This window comes from Sinocyclocheilus rhinocerous, unplaced genomic scaffold (genome assembly GCF_001515625.1).
Source record: "Sinocyclocheilus rhinocerous isolate Xijiao unplaced genomic scaffold, SAMN03320098_v1.1 scaffold1668, whole genome shotgun sequence".
Classification (NCBI taxonomy): domain Eukaryota; kingdom Metazoa; phylum Chordata; class Actinopteri; order Cypriniformes; family Cyprinidae; genus Sinocyclocheilus; species Sinocyclocheilus rhinocerous.
Genome location: NW_015630986.1, coordinates 36,764 through 53,399, shown reverse-complemented (window position 1 = coordinate 53,399; position 16,636 = coordinate 36,764). Strand labels below are relative to the sequence as shown.

Genomic DNA, 16,636 nt, shown 5'->3' with positions numbered 1-16,636 from the left:
ACTGCTGTTCCTGAAACCACGCTTTCTTTCTTTGCGTGCACATTTGGGCGGTGTTATGCAAATCTTCCCACATTGTGACGTAGGTATGTGGGGGCGTGTTAGAACGAGCAGTTTTAGGTAGGAGTGGTTGACTCTTAACTTTTATAAAGAATATCTCTTTGGATTTGAGACTTTAGTCTTTGCAACTTTACAGATCTTCTTTATGCACCAAGAGCTTGTAACACTCCAAAGAGAAAGGAAAAATTGAAATCGCATCATATGACCCCTTTAAAAGAGATTGTCTGAAAATAAATCTTAGATTTGTTGAAAACAAATGTCATTGTTTTAAACAGTTGCTTTTTTGCTTTGTTGTTTTAAGACAGATTTTATTCTCAGATTTGCTTAAAAAAAACTTATTTTGTTAAACATTTGTTTTGTGTAAATTTTGTTTTGTGTAAAATTCTTGTTCTGTTTTGTTATTAAAAAAAATGTTTTGTAAGAAAAATAAACTTAAGTCAAGACGAAATGTCTGAAAACAAGTCTCAGATTTGTTTTAAAAAACACAAATCTTATTGTTTTAAACATTTGCCTTGTTGTGTAATTTTTGAGTAAAACAATTTTTTTCTTTCGTTTTGTTAGAAAAAATGTTTTGTTTTGGTAAGAAAAATAAACACGTCAAGACAGACTGTCTGAAAACAAGCCTCAGATTCATTGCAAAAAAGTCTTATTGTATTAAACATATTTGCTTTTTTTGTGCATTAATTTATTTTGTTCCCTAAATATATATATATATATTTTTTTTTTACAGATGTTTAGATTGTTTTACTGCAAAAAAAAAAAATCAAAAGCGTTGACAAAAAAGATTTTTCTGCAATGCATTTTAATTGCATTTTAATGCACATACAACTAAAATATAAACAAATCACTGCAATCTAATAGAAGTGTGCAAGAATAACATAACTGTATGCTTTGTAGTTGTTTTACCTTGCTGCTCAGGAGCGCTGCTGATGGTAAACGGATGCCACTCGTACTTGGCGATAACGGGAATGTTTATATACACATAATCCCCAGGTTTGAAGTGAAAGAACGGAGGCCTCTTGATTACCAAATGTGTTACCTTCGAAACACAAATAAAAGGCAGTAGAGGTGAAGCTTTCAGCATGGATGACTAACTAAATGTTCCACTAAACAAAATACACCAAAATATGTACATTGGCTCAAATTTTTACCTTTGAGGGCAATAAGTTGACTTCAACTATGTACAGCCCACCCATGCGGGACACTGCTATTCCAACAAGTTTCTCAATGAGGAACACCACTCCTGGCACCACAAACCATTTCCAAAAGTTCGCACAGTGGACGATCAACAGGGCCCAAACCCAGATGTAGGAAAGATGGGACCAGTAGAACACCTACACAAAAACAAACCCATTGAACATATTATGCTTTGACAAAACATATTTGAATGGTATTTGTTTGTTGGTATGCATGGCTGAAATAATGTGCTGCAACTTGCAAACAGGATTCTTTGCTAACTTGTTTTTAATAGTCTTGAAACAATCATCTTTTTCAGCTCCATATTTTCCAAATCAACAGATATTCACAGAAGCGACCATGTGCACATTCTTGCTTCTCATAAATTCAATCAGCAAGCCATCACCTCAAAATGACCACTGCGTCTGACGAATGTGCTGGAACACACCACCATTAAGCAGATGAGAACCTGCAGAATGACGCCCGTGTTGGAGGCGGTGCCATTGACCCAGCCAATCCCAGGACGGATGGTGAAAAGATACTCCCACAGCTGATACATACCATCAGTCTGAGACATTCGGGCTAAGAACAGAGAGAAAGGGATATTGAGAAATATTCTTTATTAATATGTTGCTTTTATTACAGTATGTTACAAAGTCATATACTTTATACACTCAATTTAACCCTATAAAGCCTACAGTATCATATATGCAATCTATTATTTCAGGATGAATACTGGACTGAAGCAACTTAGGCTTACTTAATTATCCATGCATAATTTTTGATGTATTAAATATGATACATCAGGCTAGTAGAGTATTTAAATATCATCTTATTAAGACATTAATTATAATTTTGGGAGATAAACAGTGACAACTGATATGTATATGCATTTTATGTAAGTAGTCTGTTATACTGTTATTAAGACCTCATTGATTTACAATACAAACTATCAGAATTTCATCTTCATTTTTATTTTAATAATATAAATATCAGCAACTGTACCAAATTACACATTTTTGCATATTTAATTTTGGGCCTCTGAATAAAATTAAGGTGCTTTTTCTTTCTTGAGTATGAGCTCCATATTTTCATTTATTATTATTATTATATTTTGTCAACAAAAAAAATTAATTCCATAAAAAAAAAAGATTTTTTTGGCCTATTATTTCATATGTCAGGCATTACAGTTTAAGTAAGTAAATAATGACAGACGTTTTATTACAGGTAATCAAAATTCATGTTTACTTCATGATTAGTTCAAGTTTACTTTTTTTGTCCATAGAATGAACGTCAATGGAGTCCAATGTTTTTGATACTATCCCTTTAAATTAATTAGACCATTTTTAACAAGTTTATTACAGGTTACCAAAGTTTATGACGTGAGCACCAGTATGTACAATGCTGAAGATCAAGATGGCGTAGCCCACGATCTGATGCAGTAGAATGTTCTGGTCCAAAGGTAAGACCCTCAGCACCCAGGTGGCACGTAGCCATGTCAGACAGCGCCTCAACATCAGCACCTGCAAGACAAAACCTTTTTGTCACTACAGGAAAATGAAGTATTATATGAATCCATGAATTCAACTCACCATAATCAAAGTGCAGTTGAGATTGAGACATTGGCCGCAGCCCTTGGCCACCATGAACCAGGGGCCTCCATGCGCATTCTTCAGCATCGCGATGATGAAGAGGAGCACATTCAGGAGGGCATACAGGCAGAGGAAGAGCAGCTTGCGGCTGTTGTTGTGCCAGTACGCCCGCGTCAGGTAACGAGGAGTCTTGCATTTCTTCTGCTCCAGATCGGGAGGTTTCAGCCAGTTGGCGGCACTGAGTGAAAACAGAGAAAGCAGTATTTTTTTTTGGTAATAAATTTGGTACATTTTGGAGCATTTATGTTTGATTGCACAGCAGTAAGTTCTGGTTTTGGTAAAGAGTTACTAGCTTCGAGGTGAATCATAACATTGCAAACTTTGATTCGAACCAAAACAATATTTGAAAATTGGACAAAAAGGTATTATGTAACAGCTTTAATGAGGGAAATAACTACAATCCCAACTACAAGGCACTGCGAATTAAAAACGACAGACAAATATTAAATCACTGATTTAAAGATATTGTGTATACATACATATAGAAACAACATATTTTGTTTATTGCAAATATGTTTATAGATACAGATGTTTAAGTACCGTAGTTTGCGAGCGAAGATAGACTGACTATATCACATTATTTGCAGTACTTTATGGGAGCGGATGGGCACTAAAGAGTTATTTTGGCGCAATTTGCTTGTTTTGATTCTCGGACTGGTGGAGATTTCTTTGCAGAATCATGGGTAATGTATTTTTTCACCAGGAATTTCACTGTTAAACATTCAGTAAGTTGAAATAATGCAGACTGAGGGCTTCAACAAAAGCACATACCATTGATTAATAACAATAGTTCACAGTAGGTCTGTCTTTAACAAGTTATCATTAAAAATCAATAAGTTATTGACTGTAGCACCTATACATCTCTATGCCAGGGTGGTGACTGTCTTAATGAGAGAGTCTTTGAGTCATTCATTCAACCGATATGTTCAAAAACACAGATTCATTTAGAAACAAAACAAGTTGTCTTTATGAGTGAGTCATTGATTCATTCACTCAAATGATTCAAAAACGCTGATTCATTCAGGATCTAAACATGTTGTTATGAGTGAGTCATTGAATCATTCTGTCATTCTGTCGTTCAAAACACTCAGTCGTTCATTAACTGGACGCCGCTATTGTGTTGCTCAGACGTGCACAATGGTTGACTTTATTTGATACTATTTTCGTTGCCAAAGGAAAAATACACAAATTAACTGGCAAAACTGTATCCAAAATATAAGGTTACTCAGTATTAACGTCTTTCTCACTGAACTGTAGTATATATTCGCAATTGTGCTCTTGATCAGAAAATCAGTGGTCTTGTGATATTGCATAATCATGTCTCACCTGATGGTAAGGTTCTCCATAACCTCAGGAAAGTTCTCCAGCTCTGCCTTCAGCTCTTCAAACGTGATAGAGCCGCTGTTATCTTTATCTGCAGATTCGAACAGCGCCAGCGTCAGGTCATCTAGCTTTTCCTCTGGAAGTGAGATCGCACTCTCACGCAGACAGGATTTCAGAACTGTACGTAACTCATCTGGGTCTATGGAACCACTGCCTACATGACAGGTCAACACAATAGCCTAATTGAATTAATGGTTTACCGCTGACTGTTTAACAAAGTGAAGGGTGTAACGCAAGTATGACATGTTCCTGGATCGACGTTGTTTTTGGCACAGCATTACAGTCAGCCAATCCTTTCAAAGTCCCTTTAAGGCATTCTACATTATTAGGTATTCTATAGTCTTTGATATTAATGATAGGACGGTTCTGTCCCCCTCACTTCTGAAATGATGGCTACGCCCCTGCTTTCAATTATAAGTACTACTTTATTAGCATGATTGTGTTTACATACAATATAGCCAAATTAAGCCATAAACCAGTTTGCACAATTTTTTTTTAGCCCAATAAAGTTTTCCGTTTTTTTATTCCTTTCCAAATAAGAAATGAAATAGTCAAAATGTATGTGGACCAGGAACATATTCTACTTGTGTAAATCACTTTGTGCATTTAACTTGGCAATCAATTTCTTAAAGCATTTCAGAATAATAAAATATGCATCGTAAGACAAAAATGCATTATGGGAGCGACTCTATTGTCAATATTCTGAGATTCACTGATTTATTTAAAAAAAATTTTGTCTTGTGCTAAAATTATGACAAATGTGGTTGTTCATTAACAAGAGCTGTTAATACATTAATTGTGATTATTCTCCAGGATATTTTTTGTAGGTAACGTCACATGTTAATGCATTGTTGTTTTTTTAAAAGAAAGAAAATATATAAATATGTAACAAAGATTTCATTGTCTTGATGCAGAATCTTGATTTTTTTTTTTTTTAGCATTTAAACATTTTAAATCATATTATATTGTTTAATTTTTTAAGTAATTATTTACACTTGTTTTAAATTATTCTAGTTATCATTTTAATGTAATACCATTTACCACTGAATTCTAAAATGAAAGAGTAAAAGATGTACTGTACACCTTACCATCCACATCATAGACCTGGAAGAGGAAGCGTAGTTTGTCTGTCTCACTGCCATGGATCAGAAGATCTAAAGCCTCGAGAAGTTCATCCAGACTGATGGAGCTGCTGCCATCAGAGTCAAACAAGGCAAAGAACCTCTCCGCAAAAAAAGACTACAACAAATAACAGGAGAAAAAAGGTGATCATATTGAGATCTTTTCAGAATAAGATAATACATTAATATTATAAATGTTTCCATGATCAGTAACCTCACCTCTTTTACTTTCAGAGCTGTTTTAAACTCATCCAGGTCGATTTCTTTGTCGTCTCCTGCAATGCTCTCAAACTGCTTGGTGACCCATTCCAGCCAGCGTGAGTCTTCTTCTAGACTCATGTCTCTGCTCCACACAGTCCACACACACTGTATTAGCAGTATCAATTCATAAGACAAATGTATTCCCAGTGTCCTCTCAGAATCATATTTAGTCCATAACTACAGACATGTAAACAACATTTTGCGGGAAACGTATATTTTTTCAGACAGTTGCAATGTACAGCATCAGGAGAGTGGTTGAACAAAAAGTCTGATCAATTTAATGTTACCAGTCAACTAATATTTATTCTCATGTGGTCACATTTTAAAACCAGTTAGTAAATAGTTGAAAGCAATATTTGTCTATAGATAGGAATAGTTTAGTACATTAGCATAACTGTACGTGTAAATAATGGTTTAAATTAGAATAATTTATGTAGGTATGCATATAATAGTTTAAAAATTAACATTACTCACATTATTATTAAATAAATATTTTAAAGCACATAATGCAATTATATGTATGTATGTATATATATATATATATATATATATATATATATATGTGTGTGTGTGTGTGTGTGTGTGTGTATAGTGTTATGTATTTATAGATCAGTATATATTTGTGTATATATTTATATACATATAGCCTATATACACAAACATAGAAATAAACACACATACAGATAGATAGATGGATAGATAGATGGATAGATAGATAGATAGATAGATAGAGCAAATGCAGCAATAATCTATCCTGGGTGTAACTACAAGTTTTACACAGTGTCCCATTTAATCAAGAGAAATCATTACCTTTAGATGTAAATCTTCTTAGTCTTTGTCTTTTGCAAGTATTTCCTTTTGGTTTTTCATGAAAATGCTCTCACAGACAAAAATGTAAAAGGGGAGATTTTAATGCAGTCACAAGTTGTTGCTGTTGCAGCGAGTCCAGTTAATCACCTTTCCAAGGAAAAGAGAGAGCGAAATAGAGCCAGACATGCAGAGGGAGGCTGGGCAGTATTGTTACAGACATTCAGTATCTGGTACACACAGCAGCAGCTGCCCCTGACATCCCTGCGCCTGCTGAGCGGCCCTCAGTATGACCCATACTACACTTTTCATCACTAGATCACAGCTAAACACTAATAATAAGCTCCTTTCTGTCTACCATGTATTATGACTACTAAATTGGACAAAAAAGCACTATAAAAGTGGTCCATGTGACATTTATGCACTACTATATATTACAAGTCATCTGAAGTCATACTGTATGATAAATGTAAATTTTTATTAACTGAAAACTCTTCTTAAAACACTCATAACAAAGAAATATGAGTGTAAAAGAATTTTTACAGATGCAACATTTTACACATTTTATCCCAAATATGAACCAATGGACTTGATAGCAACACTAATTTAAACTAAAACGGATATGTTGAGTAAACAATGCAAAAAGGGAACTGACCACGAGCCACAAAAACAGTGTCTGTGGAAAGTCAAACATATACTGTATTTCACATGGTGGCGAGCCAAGGAACAAAGAACAACATCCTTCCATCTGTCAAAATCCCTCAGTGTCATGAGTTCAAAGACACTTCCTTTAAGACTGGACTGGTGGAAGTGTTTGATAGGCGTTTCAAAATCTGAATGAAAACAGTAACAGACTCTATTCTGCTGTCAACGGGTGTGAAAGTGGAAAAGAAACACAAAACTGATATAACAAGACATTTATTCACTAACACTTCACTCAGAAATGGAAAAATTGCATAAGGGCCAACAGATGGCAAAATACAACCAAGTCTTACAGCAGAAGTGAAATATTTCACATCTTATAATGAACTTCATTCAAGGAAAGAAGCATTAAAGTGTGAGAACTATGCTGAAATGTGCATACATTTTAAATGCTCTATATAAATTCATCATAATGTACTGAATGTGAGGACAGTATCAGCAGGATGCCATCCTCTGTCACTCCAGCCTGACCCGTTTCCGTGGTGATGGGGGCGGGTCCAGAGCAAAGGCTGTTGGGGAAGAGGGGCGGGACTCTGGGATGTATTCCATACAGTATTTCTCAATGTATGGCCCAGCAATGTTCCACACCTGAATGCAACAGGCAAGAAACAATATGGGGTGAGAATACTAGTGTAAATTGTCTTGAATAATACATTTTAATACATTTAATAAATATACTGTATATAGATGTATATATTTATATATAACATACATATACAAAAGTTTGGGGGTCATTACGATTTTTATTTAAATAAATTAATACTTTTATTCAGCAAGGACGCATTAAAGTGATGAAAGTGACATTAAATACATTTATAATGTTACAAAAATTTCTTTCAAATAAATGCAGTTCTTTTGAACTTTCTATTCATCAAAGAATCCTGGGAAAAAAAGCATCAAGGTTTCCACAAAAATATTAAGCAGCAACTGTTTTCAAAACAAAACTGATACTAATAAGAAATGTTGCTTAAGCACCATGTTATAATGATTTCTCAAGCATCATGTGACACTTCATTTTTAAACTGTCGTTTAAAACATAATTGAAGTACATGATTTATAAGCTATATTTACAAAAACTATAATGTACATCTAATTAAGTAATCAAAGCTTTTTAAAAATCATGTTTTTAGAAAAAATATATTAGAAACAAAATGCTTTAAAAAATTATACTGTTAATTTGAAAAATTTCTAGGGTGTTCTGGGATGTTTCTAGGGGATTTCTGGATTTTTTTCATCTGCTTTATGATCCACCAGGTAAGAAATATTAAATCTGGTTGTTTACAAAAGTAATACCCTCATGTTTTGTAGCACCCATTCATGTCCGTAGTATAAACAGTCACACAACAAAGGTTAATACTTTTGAGTCCGGGGTTTGTTTTCATAGCAATAGTGATGCAAATACTAAGAAAAGCTTACCGTGAAATACAGTGAAGCTTACCTTCTGGTCTACGAGTAGCCGATGTACAGCTTCAATTTCTGGAGCCATGAATCGGTCTTTAATCCAGGGCCTAGGGAAAAGATTAAAATAAATAAATTAATAAATATGAAGAGAAAGATTAAAAAAGGTTTGTCAATTATTAACCTGATTGTTCAATATATTGGAGGTTTTAGAGTTAGTGTATCATCGTTTGACCTACTTTACTGTGGCACGCACAAGATCATACACTTTCTCCAATGGGGTCGTCGTACGTAGTGGGCGTAGAAACTCGATACCCTGACAGGCAGCTAACAACTCAATAGCTAGCACTGCAAGGATAAATAAAACAGACAAATTCAGGTTTGATATCTGATCAAATGACATATTCTGATATGTATTTGCAGATCAGTGGTCAGTAAACCAAAAAGTACAAAAATGACAAAATAAAAAGTGAAATAAGTTTTAAAGTGAAGTGACGTGTGGCCCACTCGGACCCATATATATATATATTTTTATTTTTTTTTTAATTGCATTTTTCTTATGAAAATTTTAAATTTTCAAAAATGTTCAAATTTGCAAAAAAAAAAAATCACCCTTAAAGGGATAGTTCAGCTTCAGTTGCTGGTCCCCATTGACTTCCATAGCATGAAAAAAAACCACTATTCAAGTCAATGGGACCAGATATGAATAAGATCATACAAATTAGCCACAAATTCGCTAAAACGTAAACTAGTTACAAATTTGCCATGAGACTGTTGGAAAATATTAAGTACCATTACAAACACTTTTTTTAAAATTAAATTTTTTTAATTAACAATCATTTTTAATTTAATTAAAAAACATTTAATTGTACATTTTGTACAGTTCTTTTCTTCTAAAAATCATGCATTTTTGTAAACATGATTTTTAGAAGAAAAGAACTGTACAAAATGTACAATTACATGTTTTTTAATTAAATTAAAAAGGATTGCTAATTAAAAAAAATTAAATTAAATAAAAATAAGCAAGCAAGCAGGTCCACCCCTAAATCCAACCATACAGTGGGCGTAAGTAGTATGAAAATGTATGAATGAGATTATGAAATTTGCCACTAATTCGCTATAACATAAACTAGTTACGACTTGCCAAGAGATTCTGTTGGAAAATATTAAGTACTACTACAATTTGTGCTCTTGTGCCTTGGTAATCCAATAGGGGCACCATTATAGTAACAATTTTAGCTAAATTGAACAGTGGATGATGTCAATGGGTAAATGGCAGGCTGATATCAGGTTTTGGACCTTGCTCGACGTGCTCGACCACTCTGAGGGCTTTACGTGCGGCCCAGCCTCCCATGGACACGTGGTCCTCCGTGGCTGCACTAGTGGACAGGGAGTCAATAGAGGAGGGGTGGCAAAGCACTTTGTTCTCTGAAACTGCAGAAAGAAACGTATCTGTTTTAGTTAATGGTCAACATGTCAAAATTAAACCTTCTAGTATTTGGTTAAGGAAAGTTATTCTCTCTTGAACTTTGTGATGCTAACCAAGAGCCGCAGCAGTGCAGTGTGCGATCATGAATCCAGAGTTCAGGCCTCCCTCGTTGACCAGGAATGCAGGCAGCTCGCTGAGAGCGGGATTGCAGAGACGTTCAATGCGTCTCTCACTGATGGAAGCCAACTCGTGCACCCCGATCGCCAAATAATCAAGAGCCTAAGAATGGAAGGAGCGAATCAGCAGAGACGTCGCCCGAAACGTTTTGCTAAATAAACACTATTGTGGCGAGATGAAATACCTTTGCTGGATATTCTCCATGGAAGTTTCCACCAGATATGGTCTCACCTCTTTCTGCAAACACCATCTAACTTACAGTAAAGGCCAAAAGTACAGAACTAAAGAGACTGGTGTAGTTATGGCATTGACCAGCTAATCAGCCAAACCTTGACACCAAACGGATTCTCAGGAGGAACAAAAAAAGTCTCCAGAAGTCGTTCATTTTCAGTAAGTGTTGGTGATTTGAGGTCACATGACCAACAGACACTGCTGGTACTGCAACACAAGTTCAAGCTACAAAACTGTAAAAAGGATACAGGATTATCCGTGGCACTGTTGATTTCTGTATTAATGATTTTCTTGACAAACTCAATTGTGTCATTAACGACTCCATGGACCTGCAATATTTAAGGCAAAATGCATTAAACTGTAGTTCACGTGTGCAAGCCAGCTTTTATTTGTAGATTTGCTATTTTCATTTTTGTTTAACTTACTGCAATTTTGTTATGTGCTTTTCTAATTTATTTTAGTTTTACTAGGTTTATTTTTATTTAAAGTTAATTTTTCTTTCCAGTTAATGCACACATTTAAAGCAAACTGAATTAGACTATAGTTCGCACATTTGTCAAAGTTTTTTATTTTATATTTCCAGTTAAGTCATTTTCACTCATTTTTTTGTAATATTACTATTTAGGTTAAATCATTTTTATTTCAGTTTTAGTTTTTATTTATTATTTCCAGTTAGTCATTTTAGTGCTTCAACTTAAACTTTTTTCAATTAGTTGTAAAGGCAACATTTTTAGTTGTTTTAGTAGCAGTATTTCATCTAATATTTATATTTTATTTCAGTTTTATTTTAATGAACTATTATTGTTAATGAACTATTCGTTATTAAATCTTATGTTACCTGTGGACAACAGCGCATGGTGTAGGCATCTTGAACCCTGTCGCAAAACCGATGGCTCTCTGCAATTATCGAAAAACGCAAGAGTGGTTATCACCAAATGGTTAAATATGGGCTTTAATGGAGCATACGAGCACTGCAGGATTCACCTGCAATTTCAGACGGGTGGTGATCAGAGTCTAACAGGGATCGGAAGCGCAAGGCCACTTCCTTCTGTCCCGGATGAGGTCGCAGTTCATGAATATCTGTAAGAAAATTTTTTTTTTCATTAAACTGGTCTACTTCCAATTGCATAAACAAAAACGTGTGCTCAGAGAATTGGTGCAGGTCTGCATTTGTGACAGGGACTGTGACTTTATATGTGAGGCAATATGTTTTGTCTGACAAGTCTGAACGTTTACTGCAGTGTTTACAGTTTCTGTCTGCAGAACTGAGAACAGCGTCTAAATACGTCGGCTCACATCCAGCACATCAATCACTTGCTTACACGAGCTCACCACTATCAAAGGCTTTGGTGGTCCCCTTGAGGACTTCCAGGGTCAGGGCAGCGATGATGTCAGCCTGCCGGGCGATGGCCTCGGCTCTCTCCACGGCCTCTGCTCCCAAAGAAGTGATCATCTGAGTCCCATTGATCAGAGCCAGCCCCTTGCAGACAGCGATAAACATAACCAACACTTTTATCTTTTATCACAGAACAATAGTACTGAGCCACTGATCTGTCAGTCAGTCAATCTATTTATTAATCTATTTGCTCTCTATTTATCACCACCTAACAACCCCTTCAGAACAGAACTGCTGAGCAACCACGTTCTAGCACACAAATATAGCTTATAAAATCTTACTTCTCTAGTTTGTAACTTTGCGATACAATAAAAATGACTTGTTCTAAAGGTTACAAGTGGGTTTTAAGAGGGGCTCCACTGTTAAAATGGACCAGGCAGGTCAAGGACACACATTTCTGACCCACAAAACAGCTCTAAGTCAACAGCGATAAACATATTGACTGCACAATGGGGGGGGATTAGCCGTACCTCCTTTGGCTTCAGAGATATGGGCTTCAGACCATGTGCTTCCAAAACCTGCGGGCAATACAAAGGTCAAATGTGACTTTAAAGGCTAAACGAGGAGTAAATGTGTTTATGCATTGCTTGCATTATCATTAGGACAAAGATCTGCAACCAAAGCACCCAATGAGTATGTACTCACATATTTGGCATCCGCCCAGCCGCTCTTGGGCGACCACATCTTGCCTTCTCCCATGAGGCCAAGGGCGAGGTGTGAAAGAGGGGCGAGATCTCCGCTCGCACCCACTGTACCCTTCTCCGGGACGTACGATAAACAGGAGGCTGGTAAGAGAAACGAAAGAAAACGGTAAAATATCAGCTTTGGTAAAACTCTTTTGAGGGAGAAATTCAAAGAAACCTTTTGCTAATATTATTTCAAAGACGCGGCAACTAACATGAAAGTATTCTTTGAAATGGCACACCATGTTTCATATGCTGTGCCAAAGAAACCAAAAACCCCAAGAGTTCTCTCTTCAGTTATAAAATAATGAGGGATGCATTAATGTACCATTGAAGGCCTGGATCATGCGGTGCAGCGTCTCCAGTGAAACCCCGCTGTACCCTTTGGCCAAAACATTGATCCTCAGTGCGAGCAGCATTCGAGTTCTTTCAGGATTTAAAGGGCTTCCCAGACCTACAGTGACATATAATCAAAAATAATAATATAGTACACAGAATCAAAATTGGTTCAATAATGTCAATTGACAATAATGTCAATTCATCGCAGGAATATTTTTTATGATGCGTAAATATCTTAGAAATGTCATACAAAAACATATGCAGAAACGTATTCATATACCGGTCAAAAGTTGGGAAGCATTACGATTTTTGTTTGTTTTTGAAGGAACTCTTTTCTGCTCACCAAGGCTATATTTATGTGATCAAAAATACAGTAAAAACAGTAATATTGTGAAATATTATTAAAATTTCAAATCACTGTTTTCTATTTGAATATGTTTAAAAATACATTTTATTCCTGTGTTTTTTTCCAGTCTTCAGTGTCACACGATCCTTCAGAAATCATTTATACTGTAATATTATTTCACAATATTACTGTTTTTACTGTATTTAAGAGACTTCACAAAAACATTTTTTAAAAATCCTAATTATTTCAGCCTTTTAACTGGTAGTGTATATTTCATTTGACTAAAATATGTCACACCTGAGGAGTGTGAGCGCAGAAGATTTTCCTGAAGCTCCCTGAAAGACAGAAAAATGTGAGTTAAAATAATTGTTCATTTAAATGCAAAAGGTTTCAGGAGTAAAAAATTAAAATATATATATATATACTTGAGCTTGCTGACTGGGATGACAGTCCGAGCAAATTTACCAAACCCTGTAGTGATGCCATACACAACTAGAACATGAAAAAGAAAATACTGATGTTGGTCAAACTTATTAAAGCCCACACTATTTAATAGTAAATATGTGCTGTTTTGCACTACATTTTTACATTTTCAGAAGAAATAGTTGTGCAAGTCGAAAATATTTTTTTGCGACATTTTATCATTTGTACACTTAAAAATAAAGGTTCTTTATTGACATCTATGGCTCCACGAAGAACCTTTAACATCCATGGAACCTTTCCATTCCACAAAAGGTTCTTTAGATTATGATTTTTTTCTACATACTAAGAAAAATGGTTCTATTAAGAACTATTCACTGAAAGGTTCTTTGAGGAACCAAAAATGGTTCTTCTATGGCGTCGCTGTGAAAATCTCTTTTTGGAACTTTTATTTTTAAGAAAAGGCTAAAACAAATCAGAAGTTTGATCACTTACAAAAGAAACCACACATATGTCCTTTATGTAAGTGGATGTCATGCTCACCTTTGTTTTCTTTCACAATGGTGTCCAGAAGCTCTCTCGATTGCACAACCTTTTGCTCCGCCTCTGGGGTCAACTGAGGGTCAGATAACAGTGCTAATGCATTTCCATTGAGAAATATTGTTCATAAATGTAAAATCTTCACAGTCCACCATAAACCCACTTACCTTAATCTTATACAGGCCTTTCCCTAAATTCACTAGATCAGTTGAGGTCAGGCTGTTCCCATCTAGAGAAATGTACTAAAAACAGACCGCTGTCATTAATAATGTAGTACTTATGAGAGTAAAAATGCTGTATGTTTAGTAGAGATATTTCATACTTACTTGCTCAGGTTCTCTGTATGCTCTTGTTCTGTTTTTAACATTCACATTAAGGATATTTTCAGAGTTGTTAAAGTTTACACATGAACTGAATAGCTCAAAGCTGTTGAGAGACTTTCCAAAAGATATAACAATCATTTACATGCAAGTCTGTATTTTGTCAAAAAATAAACTAATGATTCCAAATGCGAGACTGGGTGGAATGTTATATACGTGATGAAGTAGAAGGTTTATATATATATATATATTTATAAATTAGCACTGTCAGTTTATCAGTTTAATGCATTCTTTTAGTGCAATCAATTTCAAAAATGCTATACAGTGCACCAAAAAAATAAGAAAATTTTATTTAAAATTAATTAAAATAAGATAGTTTTTTTTTCTCATCAAAGAAATGAAGTGTTAAGTACAACTTTCCAGGTCCGCATTTTATATAATGTCTTTAAATGATCTTACTTGTGGGATTTTCTCAGCAAAAACTGATGTGATTATTATGTGATTATTTGCAACTACTTTGATTAATTACTTGGCACACAATATACTTTATTCCATTAAAACATGATGATTGTCAATATAAAGATACAGATGTGACGTCCCAGGCTGACTTGGAATGAAATCTTGTGACATGGTGTCCCCTTCAATAGCTGAAGATAACAGTAAAATAACATGTTATTGACTCATCTTGCAATACAAGATTCAGTATTTGTGGTAAACAGTCTCCAAAGAACAATCTGTCCAAAGCCAGCCAAGAACTGAACGATTGATCACTCTCTCAACAAACACTGAACAAGTAAGCCATATTTGTAACTTTACCAAGTTCAACAAACTCATTATCCTCAAGCACGTCTTCTATGGTATCGTCACTGTCCAGCAAGCCCAATCCCTGACATCTTCTGACCACAAAACGCACATCTTTGATATGCTGGATCCCTCCATTGTCGGGTTTGTTCTTGATGTAGCGCTTGAGAGCTTCAAAACCCAACCATTTAATGCTGCAGGTGGCATCTTTGCATGGAACAGTTAGCCACTCGTCCCGAACGTGGACTGTGAAACGAGGCATCACGTTGGACTGAACAACCACAGGCTGAGGAGATGCAGATTGCTTCACTAGGTGGTGTACACAAAACGCAATGGACCAATCAAAAACTGTTCTGTGGACCCCTCCTTTATCACAGAAGACAGAGTACATGGTGCTGTTTGAATACGTTATCTCTGCACCAAAGGTTCTGTGTTACAATACACTTGTCAAAAAGACTAGAATCTATCAGTCAACAGACTGTACAATTTTGGCATCAACAACAGAAATAAACATACATAGCAAAAATATATATATATATTTTGTTTACAAATGTAATATTATTTAATACAGAATCACTGTAATTGTTATACTGATAATAACATATAATTTGGTAAATATTTATATTAAATTGCTTCTATCTATAATCTATCTATCTATCTGTTATTTTTTTTCCTAATTTAAATATAAAATGCAATATATATAGAGAAAGATATAGAGAGATGGAGACTAAATAGATAGACAGACAGACAGACAGATAGAACGATAGATAGACAGATAGATAGACAGAAAGATAGATAGACAGAACGATAGATAGATAGACAGACAGACAGAACGATAGACAGACAGACAGACAGATAGATAGATAGAACGATAGATAGATAGACAGACAGACAGACAGATAGAACGATAGAACGATAGATAGACAGACAGAAAGATAGATAGATAGAACGATAGATAGATAGATAGACAGACAGACAGAACGATAGACAGACAGACAGACAGATAGACAGACAGATAGATAGAACGATAGATAGACAGACAGACAGACAGACAGACAGATAGATAGATAGAACGATAGATAGATAGATAGAACGAGATAGACAGACAGACAGACAGACAGAACGATAGACAGACAGACAGACAGACAGACAGACAGATAGATAGATAGATAGATAGATAGATAGATAAACTCCCTTAAAAATGGGCTGCTTGTGAGATGCATGTGAAAATGTTTGCGTCAAATTTTCTGCATAGCAGGTATATTTACTTTTATGTTAAAATAAATTAATCTTCTGCAATGCTGAACTGTATAAAACCATGTCAATTTTTGGGCTAAAGGCTAGACATGACAGTTTTGGGCCAACTGTGGGGTGTTACAGCTGCTTAAATGTGCAAG

General features: G+C 35.2%; 2 protein-coding genes across 2 annotated transcripts in view; both read right to left on the bottom strand.

The window, feature by feature from the left end:
* The window catches only part of LOC107740876 (NADPH oxidase, EF-hand calcium binding domain 5), a 9,460-nt gene extending 3,732 nt beyond the window's left edge, over nucleotides 1–5,728 (bottom strand). The window contains exons 1-8 of the mRNA XM_016553400.1: nucleotides 5,609–5,728; nucleotides 5,357–5,507; nucleotides 4,212–4,422; nucleotides 2,826–3,063; nucleotides 2,603–2,756; nucleotides 1,640–1,815; nucleotides 1,209–1,391; nucleotides 964–1,096 (exon numbers count right to left, since the gene is read on the bottom strand). Of these exons, the coding sequence (XP_016408886.1) occupies nucleotides 964–1,096; nucleotides 1,209–1,391; nucleotides 1,640–1,815; nucleotides 2,603–2,756; nucleotides 2,826–3,063; nucleotides 4,212–4,422; nucleotides 5,357–5,507; nucleotides 5,609–5,728 (1,366 nt within the window). The remainder of the gene's footprint in view (nucleotides 1–963; nucleotides 1,097–1,208; nucleotides 1,392–1,639; nucleotides 1,816–2,602; nucleotides 2,757–2,825; nucleotides 3,064–4,211; nucleotides 4,423–5,356; nucleotides 5,508–5,608) is intronic.
* A 1,428-nt stretch (nucleotides 5,729–7,156) lies between these two features.
* LOC107740873 (histidine ammonia-lyase-like) lies at nucleotides 7,157–15,556 on the bottom strand. Its single transcript, XM_016553396.1, has 20 exons — nucleotides 15,255–15,556; nucleotides 15,025–15,085; nucleotides 14,445–14,472; nucleotides 14,286–14,360; nucleotides 14,122–14,194; nucleotides 13,584–13,650; nucleotides 13,456–13,493; nucleotides 12,802–12,927; nucleotides 12,436–12,575; nucleotides 12,261–12,308; nucleotides 11,727–11,874; nucleotides 11,379–11,474; nucleotides 11,233–11,291; nucleotides 10,643–10,723; nucleotides 10,348–10,413; nucleotides 10,100–10,265; nucleotides 9,857–9,991; nucleotides 8,797–8,905; nucleotides 8,598–8,667; nucleotides 7,157–7,747 (listed from the first exon to the last, which is right to left on the bottom strand). Exons 1-20 carry the CDS (start codon nucleotides 15,499–15,501, stop codon nucleotides 7,616–7,618), a joined length of 1,965 nt encoding a protein of 654 aa, XP_016408882.1. The 5' UTR covers nucleotides 15,502–15,556; the 3' UTR covers nucleotides 7,157–7,615.
* Nucleotides 15,557–16,636: the final 1,080 nt, after the last annotated feature.

Coding starts and splice junctions, on each gene's coding strand:
- LOC107740873 (XM_016553396.1), bottom strand. CDS start 15,501: ATGCCTCGTTTCACAGTCCACGTTCGGGACGAGTGGCTAACTGTTCCA. Junction 14,361..14,444: donor CATACAGAGAACCTGAGCAA/GTAAGTATGAAA, acceptor GTCTGTTTTTAG/TACATTTCTCTAGATGGGAA. Junction 13,494..13,583: donor ATCCCAGTCAGCAAGCTCAA/GTATATATATAT, acceptor TCTGTCTTTCAG/GGAGCTTCAGGAAAATCTTC.